At 46.4% G+C, this 17,388-nt stretch overlaps 1 protein-coding gene across 2 annotated transcripts in view; it reads left to right on the top strand.

Annotated features, from left to right (window-relative positions):
* The window catches only part of UBE4B (ubiquitination factor E4B), a 122,214-nt gene that overhangs the window by 27,264 nt on the left and 77,562 nt on the right, over nt 1-17,388 (top strand). For both annotated transcript variants that reach the window (XM_047869272.1, XM_047869271.1), the window contains exon 2: nt 12,418-12,604. In XM_047869272.1, the coding sequence (XP_047725228.1) occupies nt 12,418-12,604 (187 nt within the window). The remainder of the gene's footprint in view (nt 1-12,417; nt 12,605-17,388) is intronic.

Here is a 17,388-nt window from a genome sequence, read left to right as displayed (position 1 = left end):
GCAGCATAGCAAGTGACCCCGACCATCAGGTGTGTGGCCAGTTAAAAAGAGCCTCTCGTGTACCAGACTTGTATTCTTGTTCAGATATTCCCTGCCCCCTTCCTGGGGGAAGGTTCTGTTTCTCCACCCCAGTGGCTGTAGGGATGGCCATGTGACTTGTTTCGGCCAACGAAATGGGAGCAGAAGGGTCCCTTCTGGGCCAGTTTACCCTGCGCCTCACTCCCTTCCTTCTGCCCTGACAATTAGTAGTGTGTCCTCTAGAGAGAGACTGCTTTGTCACCCCGGGTGCTGGAGTGACGATGATCCGGAGCAGAGCTGCCCTTTGGCCTGAATGTTCTCAGGCTTTACAGACATCACGAGGAATAATGATGGTTTCATTTCCTTCATCAGAGATTGTGTGAAAGGGGGCACGCCTGGGTGGCTCAGTCGGTTAAGCATCTGACTTCCGCTCAGGTCACGGTCTCGCTGTTTGTGAGTTCAGCCCCTCAGTGGGCTCTCTGCTGTCGGCACAGAACCCACTTCAGATGCTCGGTACCCCTCTCTCTGCCCCTCCCCTGCTTGCGTGTGCGTGCTCTCTCTAAAAAATAAACATGAAAAACATTAAAACAAAAAAAATTGTGTGAAATTTATTATGCATTATTGCCATTGTCATTTGTGTATAATTTGCACTAATGATACCCCTTGTGATGTGAATATACCCAGATGGAATTACTGTGTGTGACCTTGTGCCACCAGCTTTTTTCCAACTCAGTTAAAAAAAGTACTGTGGTAAAAGACACATAAAAATATCCCTCCTTTTAAGAGCAGGAGATCTCGAAGTGAATAGAAAATATGTTTTCAAAAAATAAAAAATGGAAAACGCGTTTTCTTTTAAAGATAAGCATTATTGAGCTCTCTATGTATGCACATGTGTATGTATGCTTGTCGTGCATGAGTGTGTAACCTTCCCATCAAGCAATAACAGATACCCCAGATTGAGTTGGGGTCTGAGTTGCCCTCCTTTGTGTCTTTTTTGCTGCTGTTTTGTCTTGTGCAGACCTTTTGTGCTGTATCATAATTACTGGTTTTCATCTGTCTTTCCTCAGTGGATCTGGAAATTCCTACCCTTGAGGGTAGGGATTATGACTTGGATGTTATGTCATCTTTACTGTCTGCTACAGTGACTTACGTGCACTTAATAAACCAATAAAGGACTGAATTTGGCGGGGGCAAGATTTTGTTCAGAAAGTATGATTTTTGTTTGTTTTATTTGCTGTGCTCTCTACACTCTGGACCAGAAAATGGAAATATTCTTTATTTCAGTATACACACTCATCAAAGAGGGAGTTCACGAACACTCTAATATTGGAGTACGAATACAGTATCTGAAATTATAACATTCTACGTATCAATTCATGTAGAATTCATAACTGATAATGAACTTGCACTGTGTCCTCAGGGGAATAAGGCTGCCTCTATCTACAGGTCGTTGCAACTTCAGAAGGGATTTTCTGCTGTGAAGATCCGTGGGCTGTGGTTAGTGTTGTATACTCCAGAGTTGGACTGCCTGGGCTCATATCTGTTCTTTCATTTACTGGCTGTGTGACCTTGAGCAAGTCCCTTAACCTCTCTGAGTTTGGTTTCTTCATCTGTTAAATGGGAAGATGAATGTACTGATTGCCTTGGATTCTTAACTAGATTTATAAACATGAATCCCTTAGAATAGCATCTGGCACATGGATTAAGAGCTGGGTAAGTGTTTATCATATCACTAAAAATTATTTTTTTGTCTTAGAGCCCCTAAAATGGTGAATTTTTAAAATGTAGCTGGTGAATTTTTTTTTTCCAATTTTTTTTTTTTTTTTTTTTTTTTTTTTTTTTTTTTGGGACAGAGACAGAGCATGAACGGGGGAGGGGCAGAGAGAGAGGGAGACACAGAATTGGAAACAGGCTCCAGGCTCCGAGCCATCAGCCCAGAGCCTGACGCGGGGCTCGAACTCATGGACCGCGAGATCGTGACCTGGCTGAAGTCGGACGCTTAACCGACTGCGCCACCCAGGCGCCCCAGCTGGTGAATTTTTAATCACAGAGCTGTGATGTTCAGATTTGATTGAATGCGTTACTTTGAGGTATACCGTTGGGCTTAGATCCAGGCATATTGTGAGGTTGTCATAGCGTCTTGTAAGTTTTAGACATGGCCAGCTATGAACAAAGAAAACAAAACCAACAATAATCAGAACAAGAGGTATCTCAGGGCACCTGGGTGGCTCAGTCAGTTAAGCGTCCGACTTCTGATTGTGGCTCAGGTCATGATCCCAGGGGTGTGGGGTTGAGCCCCATGTCAGGCTCCACGCTGAGAGTGGAGCCTGCTTAAGGTTCTCTCTCCCTCTGCCCCTCTCCCCCATTCTTGCTCGTTGTCTCGCTAGATAAATAAATTAAAACATTAGAAAACAAACAAACAGTGCTTTTGGGATTTATCCCCCAGCTCCCCCCCCACCCCCACCCCCAATCCCACTAAAAATAAGAGGAGCAGAGTTTGGCCCATCCCGTCAGAGTCTCTGCCCCACAGTGGCCCTTGCTGTTTTGAACGGTAGCTGTTTTGAATCTATTTTTAATCAGGTCCGCGAGGGTAGGGAAAGGCGTCAGGTAGAACAGTCCTGGGGAAAACCCTATTTTCATGTCACTTGTGAAATGAGAACTGAGATAGTCAAGACCAGAAAAACTCTAGATATGAGGTTTCATGATCTGTATGTCTGGGTTTGAATTGTGGTTTAGGACATAAGTTGAAGAATCACAAGTTCCTTTTTTATGCTTTTGCTATTTTCTCTTTGTGACATCTGGGAAAACAGTTCTTTGAAAAAGGACTTGTTCAACGTAAGAGAGACGATACCAGTCTTATGTGCTTAGTGTTAAAAAGAGTAAGCAAAGAGAAAAAAGTTGAATAATATTTTGATGTGCTGAACTATTTTTAGTTTGTGTCTCATATGTTGTGATGCGCTGTTTGTGATAAAAGTGAGGTCACATCTCTTAATAGTCAAGTTAATTAGATAAGCCTTTATGCCTTCGATTGCTCAAAGCCGTCTCTTGGGAGTCTCCTGTCTAGATATTCCCAGGGTTCTCGGGCTGCTAAACAGTTTATTTTTTTAATTATTATTTTATGATGATTATTTTTTAATATAATTTATTGTCAAATTGGCTAACATACAGTGCGTAAAGCGTGCTCTTGGTTTTTGGGGTAGATTCCCATGGTTCATCGCTTACATGCAGCACCCCAGTGCTCATCCCAACAAGTGCCCTCCTCAGTGCCCATCACCCATGTAAGCCCCCACCTTCGTAGAAAGTGGTCAGCCCCTCGAAGGGCACTGTCCCCCGTTGAGTCCCCTGCAGACAGCCCCTAGCGCTGGCCCTTTCATGGCCGTTTCTCCTCTTTCTAGTAGGTCTTGAAGATGGGGGGAGGTGAGGGCAGGTTTTACCCTCGCCTCCTACTCTGTCCCTTACTGTGCTTCTCTGTCTTCATTAATGGCCCACAGTATAATTCACGAAGTCCTGATTCTCCTTTTTCTTTTCTTCTTCTTTTTTCCCTAAACCTGTGTTTGTGGAGTGTTGGGGGTAGGGATCGGGGAACATCAGCCCAGTGGAAATCTTTCTTGGAAAACTTCCTTCCAGCCTTACTGCAGTGAGTCAGGACATTTATTCTATGTTTGTTTCACCGAGGAGAACGTTTGAATTTCACATCTCAGGCTGAACCTGGCACCAGATATAAAAATGGCTTTGCTTTTTTTCCAAAAGCAGTGTGTGTGCTTTTTCAAAATAATGGTAATATTAATTCCTAAGTAGTAAATTTTACGCACCGTGCATTTTCTAGTATTTTTTCATTCATTCTCTCGTTACTTTGGCAAATATTTAAGGAGCACCTACCATGTGCTGGGTCCTCTTGTAAAAACAACTGAGAAAAGTCCTGTGTTAAGGGCTTAGAGTTGGGGAACGGTGAATGGTAGATAAGCAATACATAAATAGCATCGCATGTGTCGGAGGTCAGATAAGAGCCATGGAGAAAAATGAAGTAGAAAACGGGGAGTGGGTGGTGGTTTTCTCATAACTCTGTGTGGAGGCTACTCTTCCCACACCCATTGTACAGATGTGGAAACTGAAGCACAGACAGGGTAAGCGACTTACCTTGATCCTACCTTGGGAGTAAGTAGTAAAGGTTGAACTTGAATTTGAAGTCCAGCGTGGGCTCCCAAGTTAGCTACCTCTAACGTAACTCTACTCAACTTCAGCCAGATCTCCCCAAACACTGATTTCCCTGAGAATTGAAAGTCTTCTTTTACCAGGCCCTCTGTTGCGTTGGTGTGTACAGATAAACACACTTTAAAAATTAAAATACTACTTTAATTTCAGTATCAGTGAATACAGGTTTTAACTTTAATTACAATTTATTTAGTTACTCTTTCATACAAAATTTAAAAAACTTCATAGCATCCACACAGAGAATGTAGCATTTTAGGCCTTGAAGGATAAGTAGGATTAATTTTTTAAAAATTACATCCTGGGGACGCCTGGGTGGCTCAGTTGGTTAAGCGTCTGACTTTGGCTCAGGTCATGATCTCACGGTTCGTGGGTTCGAGCCCCGCGTTGGGCTCTGGGCTGACAGCTCAGAGGCTGGAGCCTGCTTCGGATTCTATGTCTGCCTCTCTCTCTCTCTCTCTCTCTGCCCCTCTCTCCCTCTCAAAAGTAAACATTAAATTTTTTTTTTTTAATTCCATTGTGCTTGGGGCGCCTGGGTGGCACAGTTGGTAAAGCGTCCGACTCTTGGTTTCCGCTCAGGTCGTGATCTCACGGTTTGGGAATTTGGGCCCCACATTGGGCTCTGTACTGACAATGAGGAGCTTGCTTAGGATTCTCTGTCTCTCTCTCTTTTCCTCTCGCTCCCTCTGTCTCTCTCTCTGCCCCTCCCCTGCTCACACTCTGTCAAAATACATAAACTTGAAAAAAAACACCTTGAAATTACATTATGTTTAAAACATATAGGAGACTGTATTTAACGTTTAAAAGTTGATGAAGAACATGATGAAATACCCATGAACTTGCTACCCATATTGAATGTGTACAGCAGTGAATTTTCACACAGTGGACACAGCTGTGAATATAGTGTCCGTTTTAAAGCAAAGACCAGCACTACTACTGAGAAGCTTGCTCATGCCTCTGTTTTTTCTTGTTTTGGAACTTGTTACAAATGGAATCATGCGGTCAATGCTTTTTTACATCTGGCTTCTGCTCCGTATTGTTTGTGAGAATCTTCCAGACCGTTGCATAGGGCACAAGCTCATGCATTTGATTCCTGCATGGATGCCCATATGGGAGTATACCACAACTCACTCATTCACGTTCACTTTTACCTGTATCACCCCATTTAGTTGTAGCAACTACCTGGGAAAGCTGTTTAGGGCTGAGTTTACTATGCCTGTTTTCTAGCTGACGAGAAGGTGACTCTGGAGAGTTCAGTGTGTTATCCAACATGACAGCAAGCATGGCCAATCCGTGGTGGCACCGAAATGCAGGTTTCCTGATGGATCTCGCTTCTCCTGCACCACATTTCCTACCGTGTCATGCAAGTAATGCCACTGGGGCCCGCAGCCCGTCTGTCTTCATGAACTTTCATCCTTCCTTCCCTTCCTCGGCAGAGTGGATTCCATGGACCTTCACCGTAATCGCCCCCTCCCCTTTCCCACTTATGCTCTTTTTTTTCACAGTAAAAAGTTTCAGAAATCGGCACTTTTTTTTTTTTAATTTTATCTTTTATTTTTTAAAAACTTACATCCAAGTTAGCATATAGTGCAACAGTGATTTCAGGAGTGGATTCCTTAGTGCCCCTTAGCCATTTAGCCCATCCCCCCCTCCACAACCCCTCCAGCGACCCTCAGTTTGTTCTCCATATTTATGAGTCTCTTCTGTTTTGTCCCCCTCCCTGTTTTTATATTATTTTTGTTTCCCTTCCCTCATGTTCATCTGTTTTGTCTCTTAAAGTCCTCGTATGAGTGAAGTCATATGATTTTTGTCTTTCTCTGACTGATTTCACTTAGCATAATACCCCCTAGTTCCATCCAGGTAGTTGAAATGGCCAGATTTCATTCTTTTTGATTGCCAAGTAATACTCCACTGTGTATATATGCACCACATTTTCTTTATCCCTTCATCCATCGATGGACATTCGGGCTCTTTCCATACTTTGGCTATTGTCGATAGTGCTGCTATAAACATGGGGGTCCATGTGTCCCTTCGAAACAGCACACCTGGATCCCGTGGATAAATGCCTAGTAGTGCAATTGCTGGGTCGTAGGATAGTTCTATTTTTAGTTTGAGGAACCTCCATGCTGTTTTCCAGAGTGGCTGCACCAGCTTGCATTCCCACAGAAATCAGTACTTCTAGCCTCCTGTTCTTTTCATTTTTTTTAATGTTTATTTGTTTTTGAGAGAGAGAGAGAGAGAGAGAGAGAGAGAGAGAGCACGCATGCATGCGAGTGGTGGAGGGGGCAGAGAGAGAGGGAGACACAGAATCCGACACAGGCTCCAGGCTCTGAGCTGTCAGCCCAGAGCCCGACACGGGCTCAAACTCAAAAACCGCGAGACCACGACCTGAGCCGAAGTTGGAGGCCCAACTGACTGATCCACCCAGGCGCCCTTAGTCTCCCATTCTTTGTCAGCCCCACTGCAGTCAAGCTTTCATCCCCTCCAGTCCATCAAAATAGGGTCTGATGAGGCCCTCAGTTCCCACCTCATTGCCAATTCCAGTGGTCAGTTCTCAGTCTTCATGTTGCTCGGCCTATAAATAGAGTGATCCCTCTTGAAATTCTCTGACTGGGTTTTAGGAAGCCAGTGAACCTTCTTCTGGAGAGCCCAGAGGCTTCTTGACACTACTTTCAGGGTCCTTTAGTGGCGTCACCTCTTCTCCCCCTCTCAGTTGTGTCCAAGGGCTCCATCCTCAGACTTTGTCTGCACACCCGCCTAGGTGATCTCGTCCCAGCTCGTGGCTTTGTGTGCCGTCTCTAACCTGTGCTCTGTCCTGCACATCAGATCGTATATTTTAATTTAATTTATTAAAAAAAATGTTTATTTATTTATTTTAAGAGAGAGAGAGAGAGTACGTGTGAGCTGGGGAGGGGCAGAGGAAGAGGGAGAGAGATACCCAAGCAGGCTCCATGCTGCCAGCACAGAACCAGACGAGGGTCTCGATCTCACAAACCATGAGATTATGACCTGAGTCGGAATCAAGAGTTGGACATTTTTAGCCCAGGCACCCCAGATCATATATTTTAATTTTAATTGCTGTTTATTTAATTACTATTTTATACTCCATTAAAAAAATCGTAGAATTCACACAAAGACGAGTCCATCTGTGCGTTTGATAATCACATGTCTAAAACAATTTGCGTCTCCTCCCTCCCTCCGTGTTTCGTACCTCAGTCTTGGTCTCAGCCCCAGGACTTTGGTGTCAGCCCTACTTCCTTTGGTTGTTTCCTGTTTGCCCTCCATTCCGTCAGCAGATCCCGTGAGCTTGTGCTCCACCTGCAAAACACATCCCAGCTGACCACTCACCACGGTCTTCACAGCCACGCATCCGAGTTCAGGTCACAGCATCCTCCTAAGTAGCCTCTGCCTGCTCCCTTTCTCCCCTACAGCCGATTCTCTGTAGCAGCCAAAATAATAATCTTCAAATATAAGTTGAATCACGTCACTTTTCTGATCAGAACCCCCTGGTGGCTTCCCGGTGCCAGTGCTTTCACCGTGGCTTATGAGGCCCCTTCATGCCTCTGAACTCATCGTCTGCTGTTTCCCTCTGGCTCATTCTGCTCCAGCCCCTCAAGTCTTGCTGACCTTCAGCATGAGCCACTCACAAGCCCCCTCATACTTCCAGACGCCCACCTGGTTCGCTTCCTCTCTTCCTTCGTGCTTGCAGAAGCCCCGTGGACCAGAGAGGCTTTTGCACCCACCTTATCTAAAAATCGCAGCGCCCTCTCCCCAGCGTGCCCTGCTATCCCTCCCGTGCTTAATTTTTCTCTAAGGGTGCTTGTAACCACCTGGCATCCTTTTTGTCCGTTTGGCTGTTCTTGTGGTCTTTGCTAGAATCCGAGCGCCGTGACAGCAGGGGCTGTTGAGTTTACTGTGGTGCTTGATGAGCATTTGTTCAATGAGTGGATATCTGAAGGGGACCTGATAGCAAGTCTGAAACACCGTCCACCGTCTGGCCTTTGAACATTCAGTTAAACATTCTTCTGCGTGGCTTTTATGCTTCGCCTGTCTTGATTGCGTGCATTACTCTTTCCCGGTGTTGAATACGTACGGGGCTGTTATGCGCCTGGCCCTACGCTCGGTGCTGGAGATACGCCAGTGAACAAGATAGATGTGGTTTTCCTCAACGGAGCTTCCGTTCTACTAGGGAAACAGATAATAAGCGAGACAGTAAGTAAGAAATAGATCATGTGACTGCAGACCATGTGGAGTGCCTGAAGCATGCGATTGGAAGGCTGCGGTGTCCATGAGCTTGGAGGGGAGGAGAGTGCTAGCTAAAGCCATCAGGGAAGTCCCGTAGGAGGAGGTGACATTTAAGCTGAGAATGGGAGGCAGAGAAAGAACCAGCCATGCCAAGAATTAGAAAAATTGCTTCTAGGCGTAAGCAATTGCAAGTGGCTGAAGGCAAGCTAGAGCTTAGGATGTCTTAGGAACCGTCCGAGGGCTGGTGTGGCTATTGCCCGGAGTGGCATACCGTAACCTGGAGAGGCAGACGTTGGCTCTGTAGAACACGATGAGGACTCGGCTTTTGCTCCAAGTGCAGTGGGAAGCCATTGAATGGTTTGAGCAGCAGAGTGTGGTTTGTGTTTTTAAAGAATTCCTGTGATTGCTGTGTGAATGGATTGCAGGAGAAAGTAGGAGAGCATGGCTTCTTATCACTTAGCATTTGATTCTATACTTAAGAGTTTTTTTTTTTTTTAATTTTTTTTTTCAACGTTTATTTATTTTTGGGACAGAGAGAGACAGAGCATGAACAGGGGAGGGGCAGAGAGAGAGAGGGAGACACAGAATCGGAAACAGGCTCCAGGCTCTGAGCCATCAGCCCAGAGCCTGACGCGGGGCTCGAACTCACGGAGCGCGAGATCGTGACCTGGCTGAAGTCGGACGCTTAACCGACTGCGCCACCCAGGCGCCCCTATACTTAAGAGTTTTTAAATCGCCCCGGCTCTTGGCAACCGCCATTCTACTTTCTGTCTCTATGCATTTGACTCCTCTAGATACCTTATACAAGTGGACTCCTACAGTCTTTGTCTTTTTGCGTCTGGCTTATTTCACTGAGCATAAAGTCCTCAAGGTTCGTCTGTGTTGTAGCACGTGTCAGAATGTCTTTCCTTTTTTTTTTTTTTAATTAAAAAAATTTTTAAATTTCTTTTTGAGACAGAGAGAGACAGAGCATGAGCAGGGGAGGGGCAGAGAAAGAGAGGGAGACACAGAATCCGAAGCAGGCCCCAGGCTCTGAGCTGTCAGCACAGAGCCCGACGCGGGGCTCGAACTCATGGACTGAGATTATGACCTGAGCCGAAGTCGGACGCCCAACCGACTGAGCCACCCAGGTGCCCCTCGAATGTCCTTCCTTTCTAAGGCTGAATAATATTCCAGTGTGTGGCTGTGCCACATTTCGTTTTATCCATTTATCCATCGGTGGACATTTGGGTTGCTTCCCCGTGTTAGCTCTTACAGATGACTGCTGTGAACACGGGTGAACGAATGGCTGTTTGCGTCCCTGCCTTTTGTGTATTTCCTCGGCGTGGACTTACTGGATCGTGTGGTAATTCTATTTGTAACGTTTTGAGAAACCACCAAACTGTTTAAAATGGTGCCTGCTCCGCGTGAGCCTGTCACCAGCATTGCAGAGGGCTCCATTTCCTCCACATCGTCACTAACACTTGTTACTTTATGGTTTTTCGATGGTAGCCGTTTTCACGGGTGTGAAGTGTTACCTCGTTGCGCTTTGAGTTGCCTTTCAGAAATCTAAACCTTTGAAAGTGTTTAAAGAAAGGAATACGGAGCCTTCGCTTTTACCCGGCCAGAGTGGACGCAGATAGGTTGATGAGGACCTCTTGCAGAGGTCCTGGGGAGAGAGGGTGGTGGCCTGAAGAGGGTGGTGGCAGAGGAGCTGAGAGGAGAGTGTGTGCCGAGGGTGCAGCGAGGAAGCAGGGAGCACAGATCCTGGGGCTCTGGCTTGAGTAATTGGATCAGGAACAGGTTGCGGTGGGAATTTCTGGTGCGCTTTGCCCCGCCCTCCACCCCGGGTAAGTGTTCTTGAGAGAAGCACTTCAGTGATTTCTTTCAGAGAGTTTTTTCATCTTCATACCACGCCTCCCCCGGATGATCTGTGATGACCTTCACTGTTCTCTGTTCGCTTCAGGTCAGGGGGCCTTGAGCACCTGTTACAGACCAGGTGCCGTGCTCGACTATAAGGAGATCAGGACGTATGAGAGAGAGGCAGCCTGCCGGTCAGAGGTTTGGTCTCAGGACCCCTTTACGTTCTTATAAAATGTTGAAGATCTCAAAGAGCTTTTGTTTAGGTGGGTTGTATTCTTTGATGTGTAATAGAAATAAAGGGTGAGCAACTTAAAAACAGACATTAGTAAAAACAATAATGTATGTTAATAGAACTTTAAGAAAAAAAGAGAGAGAGAGAGAGAGAGATCACGAGCAGGGGAGGGGCAGAGGGAGAGAGAGGGGCTCTGAGCTGAGGCAGGGCCTCATGATCCATGACCCTGGGATCATGACCTGATCATGGACTCTGGGATCCATGACCCTGGGATCATGACCCTGGGATCAAGAGTCAGATGCTCAACTGACTGAGCCACCCAGGCACCCCTAAATAATGTGTTTTTAACGAAAACGACTACGTTTTCCAAAACAGTTGTAGTGAGAAGAGTGACTTTTTCAGGTCTTTTTAACGTCTGATTTACTAGAAGACAGCTGAATTTTCATGTTAACTCCTTTAATTTGTTGCGACACGCCATGCCATGCAGCCTCTGGAAAACCCCGTTGGACGCTTGAGAATGAGATCGAAGAGGCAGATATCTTAGTGATACTGTAAAAATAGCTTTGGCCTCAACGTGCTCTCTGCGAGGGTCTCGCAGACCACAAGGGATCCCCAGGCCGCTGGATCGCTGGTAAGAGCGTGGGCGCTAGAGCCGGACTGCATGGGTTCGAATTCCAGCCCTACCACTTACGAACGAGGCAAGTATCTAACCCCTGTGCCTCAGTTTGCTCACATGTAAAATCGGCCTAAGTACCCACGAAGGCTCATTACGAGGATTCAGTGAGTATAGATTTATAAAGTGTTGAGAACACTGCTGGGAGATAAAGTGCTGCATCAGTGTTTAATTACTTCTTCCCTGTTTATTTCTAATAATTAAGACCTAATCTTTCCTTCGAGGGATTTATCCTAGTGATGTAGGTAGATGAACAACCAAACCTCAGGATTTTGTGTAAGGTCACCGAGGGATGTATTTGCAGCAGGGACACAGGAGTGGGCTTCTCGGGTTTGGGGTCAAGAACTAGGATGTTCTTGGTCGTTTGAACGATAAAAGGAGCAGCTTTCCCGCAGGGTCGCAATGGCAGGTTCTTGGTTCAGATTAGGTCCATCCCTGTTAGCATTTGTCACAGGCTGACTCTTTCGTCTTCCTTATCTGTAACAGAATGAGCATAAGCAGCCTCGTTGGTTTGCGTCTTTGATGCCTGCTCAGAACCAGAAGCCTTATCACGGTTGGTGAGACATCCTCACTGCCTGTGGGACAGCAGGTGGTCCGTGAGAGTTTACTGCCTGGCTGTAAATGAATGACCGTCAAAATGTGAGGGAAACATTTCTGTGATGCGCTGGGATTTGGCGGTAGATATTTGTAATCACTTGCTAACCCTGGAGTATTATAAGGAAGCAGCGGCCGATTATATTTTGATTGCAGTTAAGCAAGAAGAATCTAATCACTTTGCTGCTGAAAGCGATGGTAACGTTTGTGTCTTACTGTGACGTTTGTTACTTTTGAAACTTTTGTTTTAGTGAATCTCATTGGGTATTTATTTAAAATCTCACTTACTTAAAATGGCCAAGTTACATAGTTGCATTCAAATAACGAGCTTCAGCGTGTTTAGAAACGTGGTATGCTTACGGTAGCGTCACAGTATCGGTCAAGGAGGCGTGATAAACAGGGATTGTAAGGCACTAGGAGGTGTGTACCTGTCTGCCACGTCAGTACTTGTCTTGAGTGGGTCCTTTTTTCCTCCAGGCGTATTTAGTGGTTAAGCTCCGGCGTGGTTTTCGATGGTTATTGATGACGTTAATGTTGTTCTTCTCGGGCAGAATTGTGTTTTCTGCGGTTGAGTTACGGGTCTTTTCTCCCTCTCACGTTATAGATCCGACGGAGGCGCCTCGCACGACTTGCTGGTGGACAGACCTCCCAGCCCACCACCCCGCTCACCTCGCCCCAGAGGGAGAACCCACTGGGGCCTCCCATAGCAGCATCAGCCCCGGGCCCCTCCCAGAGCCTTGGTCTCAATGTCCACAACATGACCCCAGCTACCTCCCCAATAGGTGCATCAGGTAAGCCTTACTTTCATACCTGGGACATTTAGTCCTGGCTTTCTGTGAGGCTTATGGTTGTGACAGTTTCACAACGGGGTAAGATTGGGCCGCATTTCCACAGACGAGAACATGGGACAGCGGCTGTTCAAAATCCTGCGAGCAGTAGTTTAAAGATTAACATCATTACGTTGTGTTTTGTTCATCTCTATTCATTTTGATGGTGATCTGTTCAAACTAATTGTTTTCCTTTCTGTAATTTTTATCCTTTGTTTCAAACAGGACCAGGCTTAATTTCTGATGGTAAGGCAATTAAGACTTAATTTGGCTCAGCCGATTTTATGAGTTTGGTTGATGCTTTCCTTCTTTGATAAAATCATCTGAAAAGGCAAGATTGAAATAATGGTCAAAATAACAGGCCTCCGATTACGGATTTCCATGTGTTCATTTAATGTTGTCAACAGAACTGTCTGAATTTTTGCGGCATAAAAGTTCACCTGATGTGATGTTTATAGCTGTCTCATTGACAGTTATTTAACTATTGTGAAAATTTCTTTTTTTATAATTAATGGGCTCATCGTTGATATCCAGGTATGTCTTTGTTGGGAAACAATGATACTGATTCATCCTGCGTATTTGAAAATATCTTTTGTCAAGTGAACTTTTCTATTGAACGTGAGAATTATTATCATTATAATTATTATAATTACTTAGGATTCTAATTTGAAAAAGCAGGTGCATTCAGACCTGTATTCATCATCACATCGTTGAATAATTTAATATGATTGTTATTTCTGCATTTAATGCACTCTCCCTTAGTTGCCTTCCACATAATCTGTCTTTCTGAAGTAGGTAAGTCGTCAATTAAAAGTATTTGCAGAGGGGCGCCTGGGTGGCTCAGTCGGTTACGTGTCTGACTTTGGCTCAGGTCATGATTTTGTGGTACGTGAGTTTGAGCCCTGCATTGGGTTCTGTGCTGACAGCTCAGAGCCTGGAACCTGCTTCAGATTCTATGTCTCCCTCTCTCTCTCTGTCCCTTCCCCACTTGAGTGCTCGCTCGCTCTCTCTCTCTCTCAAAAATAAATAAACATTAAAAAATTTTTAAAAAGTATTTGCAGGGTTTCAGTTACTGTTACTCGATAGGCGTTATCGTAGACTCTTCCCCAGGTAAATATAAATGCTTATGCGTCCCCCTGTTGACTCTAAAAGTGAGAGAGGTTCAGATTAAATCATCAGTTAGCAAGAAACAGTGACTTTGCCTGAAATGTTGCTGCTGAACACCTTTGAGAAGCTGTGATCGTCTTCCGGTAGGGGATGGGCTCAGGATTCCAGTTGGGTTTTTACCCTTTCCTTGGGAAGGGTGCCACCAACAGTGCTGTTGGTTCCACCATGGCCAAATGCCTCCTGGAATGCTAGAGAATGTCCAGGGAGAGCTAGTGGGATGTGGAGGGGCTTAAGGTCATGCTGCACCAGTGGTAGTCAGGCAGGAGACCGAGCTCTGCGTGTGCCTGGTCACAGCACCCTGTCTCTTTGGGACCACCAGGAATCATTTCAGCATGTGCCCTGTCCTGCTTATGTCAGCCACTGGGTCTCGCGGGTCCTCATCCCTTGCCTCTCAGTCTCCAATCTCCATATGGCTTGTTATGGACACCTCTCCCCACGCAATCCCCTCTTCCGAAATCTTCACAGTCAGTCCCTGGAAGAGTCCTCTGGGGACGGGCTTTCCCTTTAGTGCTCTTGCTGAATTTATGCCCTTCCTCATTTCTTCTAGACCGTGCTTCCTCCTCCCTAAGAACGCATCGATTTGAACCTTGTGTCATTAGACCGTGTTCCCCATTCCTGTCCTTGTCACAGCTGACCTCTGAACCCACTCACCCTGCCTCGTTCGGTCCACTGTCTCTCTCCCCAGCACCGTGTCATGGTTTGTGATGATCTCAGTAGCCACAGGGATGACCTTCCAGGACTCTGCCCTCACGCTGTTTTGAGCTGCTTTCCCTTAGTAACCTGGTCTTGCATCCGACATCAGCCACTCACTGCCTTGGTCATACTCTAGATCTTTCCATCTCAGTGACTTCCTGACTGCCACCTTCAGCTTTCTGGCTCACCCTCTCCGTCCCACTTTCTTCACTTCTCCCTTCCCTGGTGTCCCCACGTCCCTCCTGGACCCATTTACGTTCCATAGTCACTCATTGTCTCTCCCCTCTCTCACCTCTCTCTCTTACTTTGTCTTCCTGGATTAAACCATGGCTCTGGTTTTGTTTTGTTTTTTAAGATTTTATTTTTATTTATGTATTTATTTATTTTGAGAAAAAGAGAGCATAAGCAGGAGAGGGGCAGAAGAAGAGAAAGAGAGAATCTCCCAGCGTTGGGCTTGAACCCACAAGCTGTGAGCTCATGACCTGAGCTGAAATTAAGAATCAGATGCTCAGCCGACTGAGCCACCCAGGTGCCCCTAAAGATTTTATTTTTAAGTAAACTCTACATCTAGTGTGGGGCTCAGACTTGCAACCCTGAGATCAAGGGTCATATGTTCTACTGACTGAGCCAGGCATGTGCCCCCCATGTTCCTGTTTTTTTTTTTTTTTTTTTTTTTTTTAATGTTTGTTTATTTTTGAGGGAGAGAGAGAGAGGGAGGGAGAGAGATTGAGGGGCAGAGACAGAGGGAGACACAGCCCAAAGCAGGCTTCAAACTGAGCTGTCAGCATGGAGCCCGACGTGGGGCTTGAACTCACAGACCAGACCACGAGATCATGACCTGGGCCAAAGTCAGACACTCAACTGACTGAGCCACCCAGGCGCCCCCCCCCCCCACCCACCCCCATGCTCCTGGTTTTCAATCCCACTCCCCAGCTCCCATCTGTCTCATGCAGTGGAACAAGGCTAGAGAAAAAACCAGTACCATGCTGTCTGTCTCATTTCAGATTCATGGTCACGCGCTCCAGCAGACCCTTCATACTGGCAGGTAGTTACAGCGTATTTCCTGTTTGCTCTCCAGCTCCCCAGGTCCGTTTTGAACCCTCTCCTTCAGTCCACAGCACCTCATTCTCTGTGCAGCTCTGGCCTGATGGGCTGCCTTCCTAGGTCATGGAGAAAGCAGGTGCAGGCAGCGACATAGTAGTGATGTGAGCTCCCATTGTAGCGTCCGCCTACCGGCGTGTATGTGTGGCCTGCTTTTGTTAAGCTTGAAGCTCCCTGCCCTTCCTGAATTCTGTCCCCAGGTCCCACCTCCTCTCTCCAACTCAGAGCTGTTGCCCCAGCACTTCCCAGCTTTCCTGCTCCGGCAGGTTTTCCATCTGAAGTGGAAAACTTTTATTTTTTTAACATTCTACATGTGGTTCCTCCTCCCATCCTGGGAATAGACATATAAAGGAACTCTCTTGATCTCATTTCTGCTGCCAGCTTCCACCCCACTGCTCTGCTCTGCATCACAACAGAACCTCCAGAGTGCGTTGCTTCCTGGCCTCTGTGTCCTTCTTCTGTCCTTGCACCCACTGCTGATGCAAATCCAGTCAGGTGAGGACTCCTGTGATGTGCTCTGAGTCAACGGCTCAGCCCCAGCTGATGGGCTCTGGCCTTCTTCTTGCAATACTTTCTTCGTTTGGCTTCCAGAGCTCTGCACTCTCCTGGTTTTCCTCCCGTCTCTGTTTCTTCTTGGGGCTCCACATGGTTCTTTGTCGTTTCCCTGATGTGTAAATGTCAGGGGGCGGGGGGGGGGGGGGGAGGCGGGGAGCTGGGTGTCGATATTTTAACCTGTTGTCCTCTCCATCTGTGTCGATGTTCTTACTGATTCGACCTGGTTTCCCAGCTTTACTTACCGTCTCTAAGTTGCTGGTCTGTAGGTTGATCTCTCCAGCCCAGAACCATTCCTTGAACCTCAGACTCCCACACTGTCTAAGAAGCATCTCACAGAGAGCACGTCTAAAATTGTCTTATCTTCTCCTGGAACGCCCTCTCAGAAAATACCAGCTCATTTTTTCTTTTTTTTTTTTTCTAGTTGCTGAAGCCTGAAACGTTCCCTCATCTTTTTACCTCATATTCTAGATCAGGGGTCAGCTATCCCTTTCTGTAAAGGGCCAGATAGTAAATGTTTTGGTGTTGCAGGCTGCATAGCCTCTGTCACGGCTATTTTCTGCCCCTGTAGCACAAAAAGCAGCCACAGACAAAACATAAACAAAAGAGCATGGCTACGTTTCAGCAGAACTCTACTTCCAGAAACAGGTAGTGGGCCTGATGTAGGTTCCAGGGCACGAGCATGTCTTGCTTGGATTACTGGAGCGGCCGTGCCTTCCCTCGCTTCACTTCAATCTCAGGGTAGCACCAGTCTGAAGCGTAAGCCCATCCTTGTATAACAGCAGGGTTATTTTTCACAGCCAGCTCGTTACATTGCCGTCACAAACTAACGGAAGACTCGGGCAGCTCCAGCTGGTTAGTTCTGGGCAGCACACCTCGGTGCTGGGAAGTCCTGATTAGGTCTCTCCCATAATCACTACTATTCATAATCGCAGATCAGTAGATATTATTAGCTATGTGCCTGGCAGGTTGGATAAAGAGAGTTTCACAGATTTATCAAATAAACAAGTTTAAACAAAATGAAACAGAAAACAAGCACCCCCTAAGATGGGTCATGTCAGTGTTCTGTTGGTTCCCTCCACTGGCTCGCCGTCTCATGGAGAATGAGAGTCAAAGCCCTCACCTTGACCCAGGGCTGTGTGTGAACCGGCCCTGTTCCGGCTCTGACCTCCTTTCCCACTGTGCTCCTCCTCCTTGCTGCTCCTCTGCTCTGGCCATACTGGCTTCCTTGCTCT

Source organism: Prionailurus viverrinus, chromosome C1 (assembly GCF_022837055.1).
Source record: "Prionailurus viverrinus isolate Anna chromosome C1, UM_Priviv_1.0, whole genome shotgun sequence".
Lineage (NCBI taxonomy): Eukaryota > Metazoa > Chordata > Mammalia > Carnivora > Felidae > Prionailurus > Prionailurus viverrinus.
The sequence above is the reverse complement of the archived record's forward strand: the minus strand, read 5'-3'. Positions and strand labels throughout refer to the sequence as shown.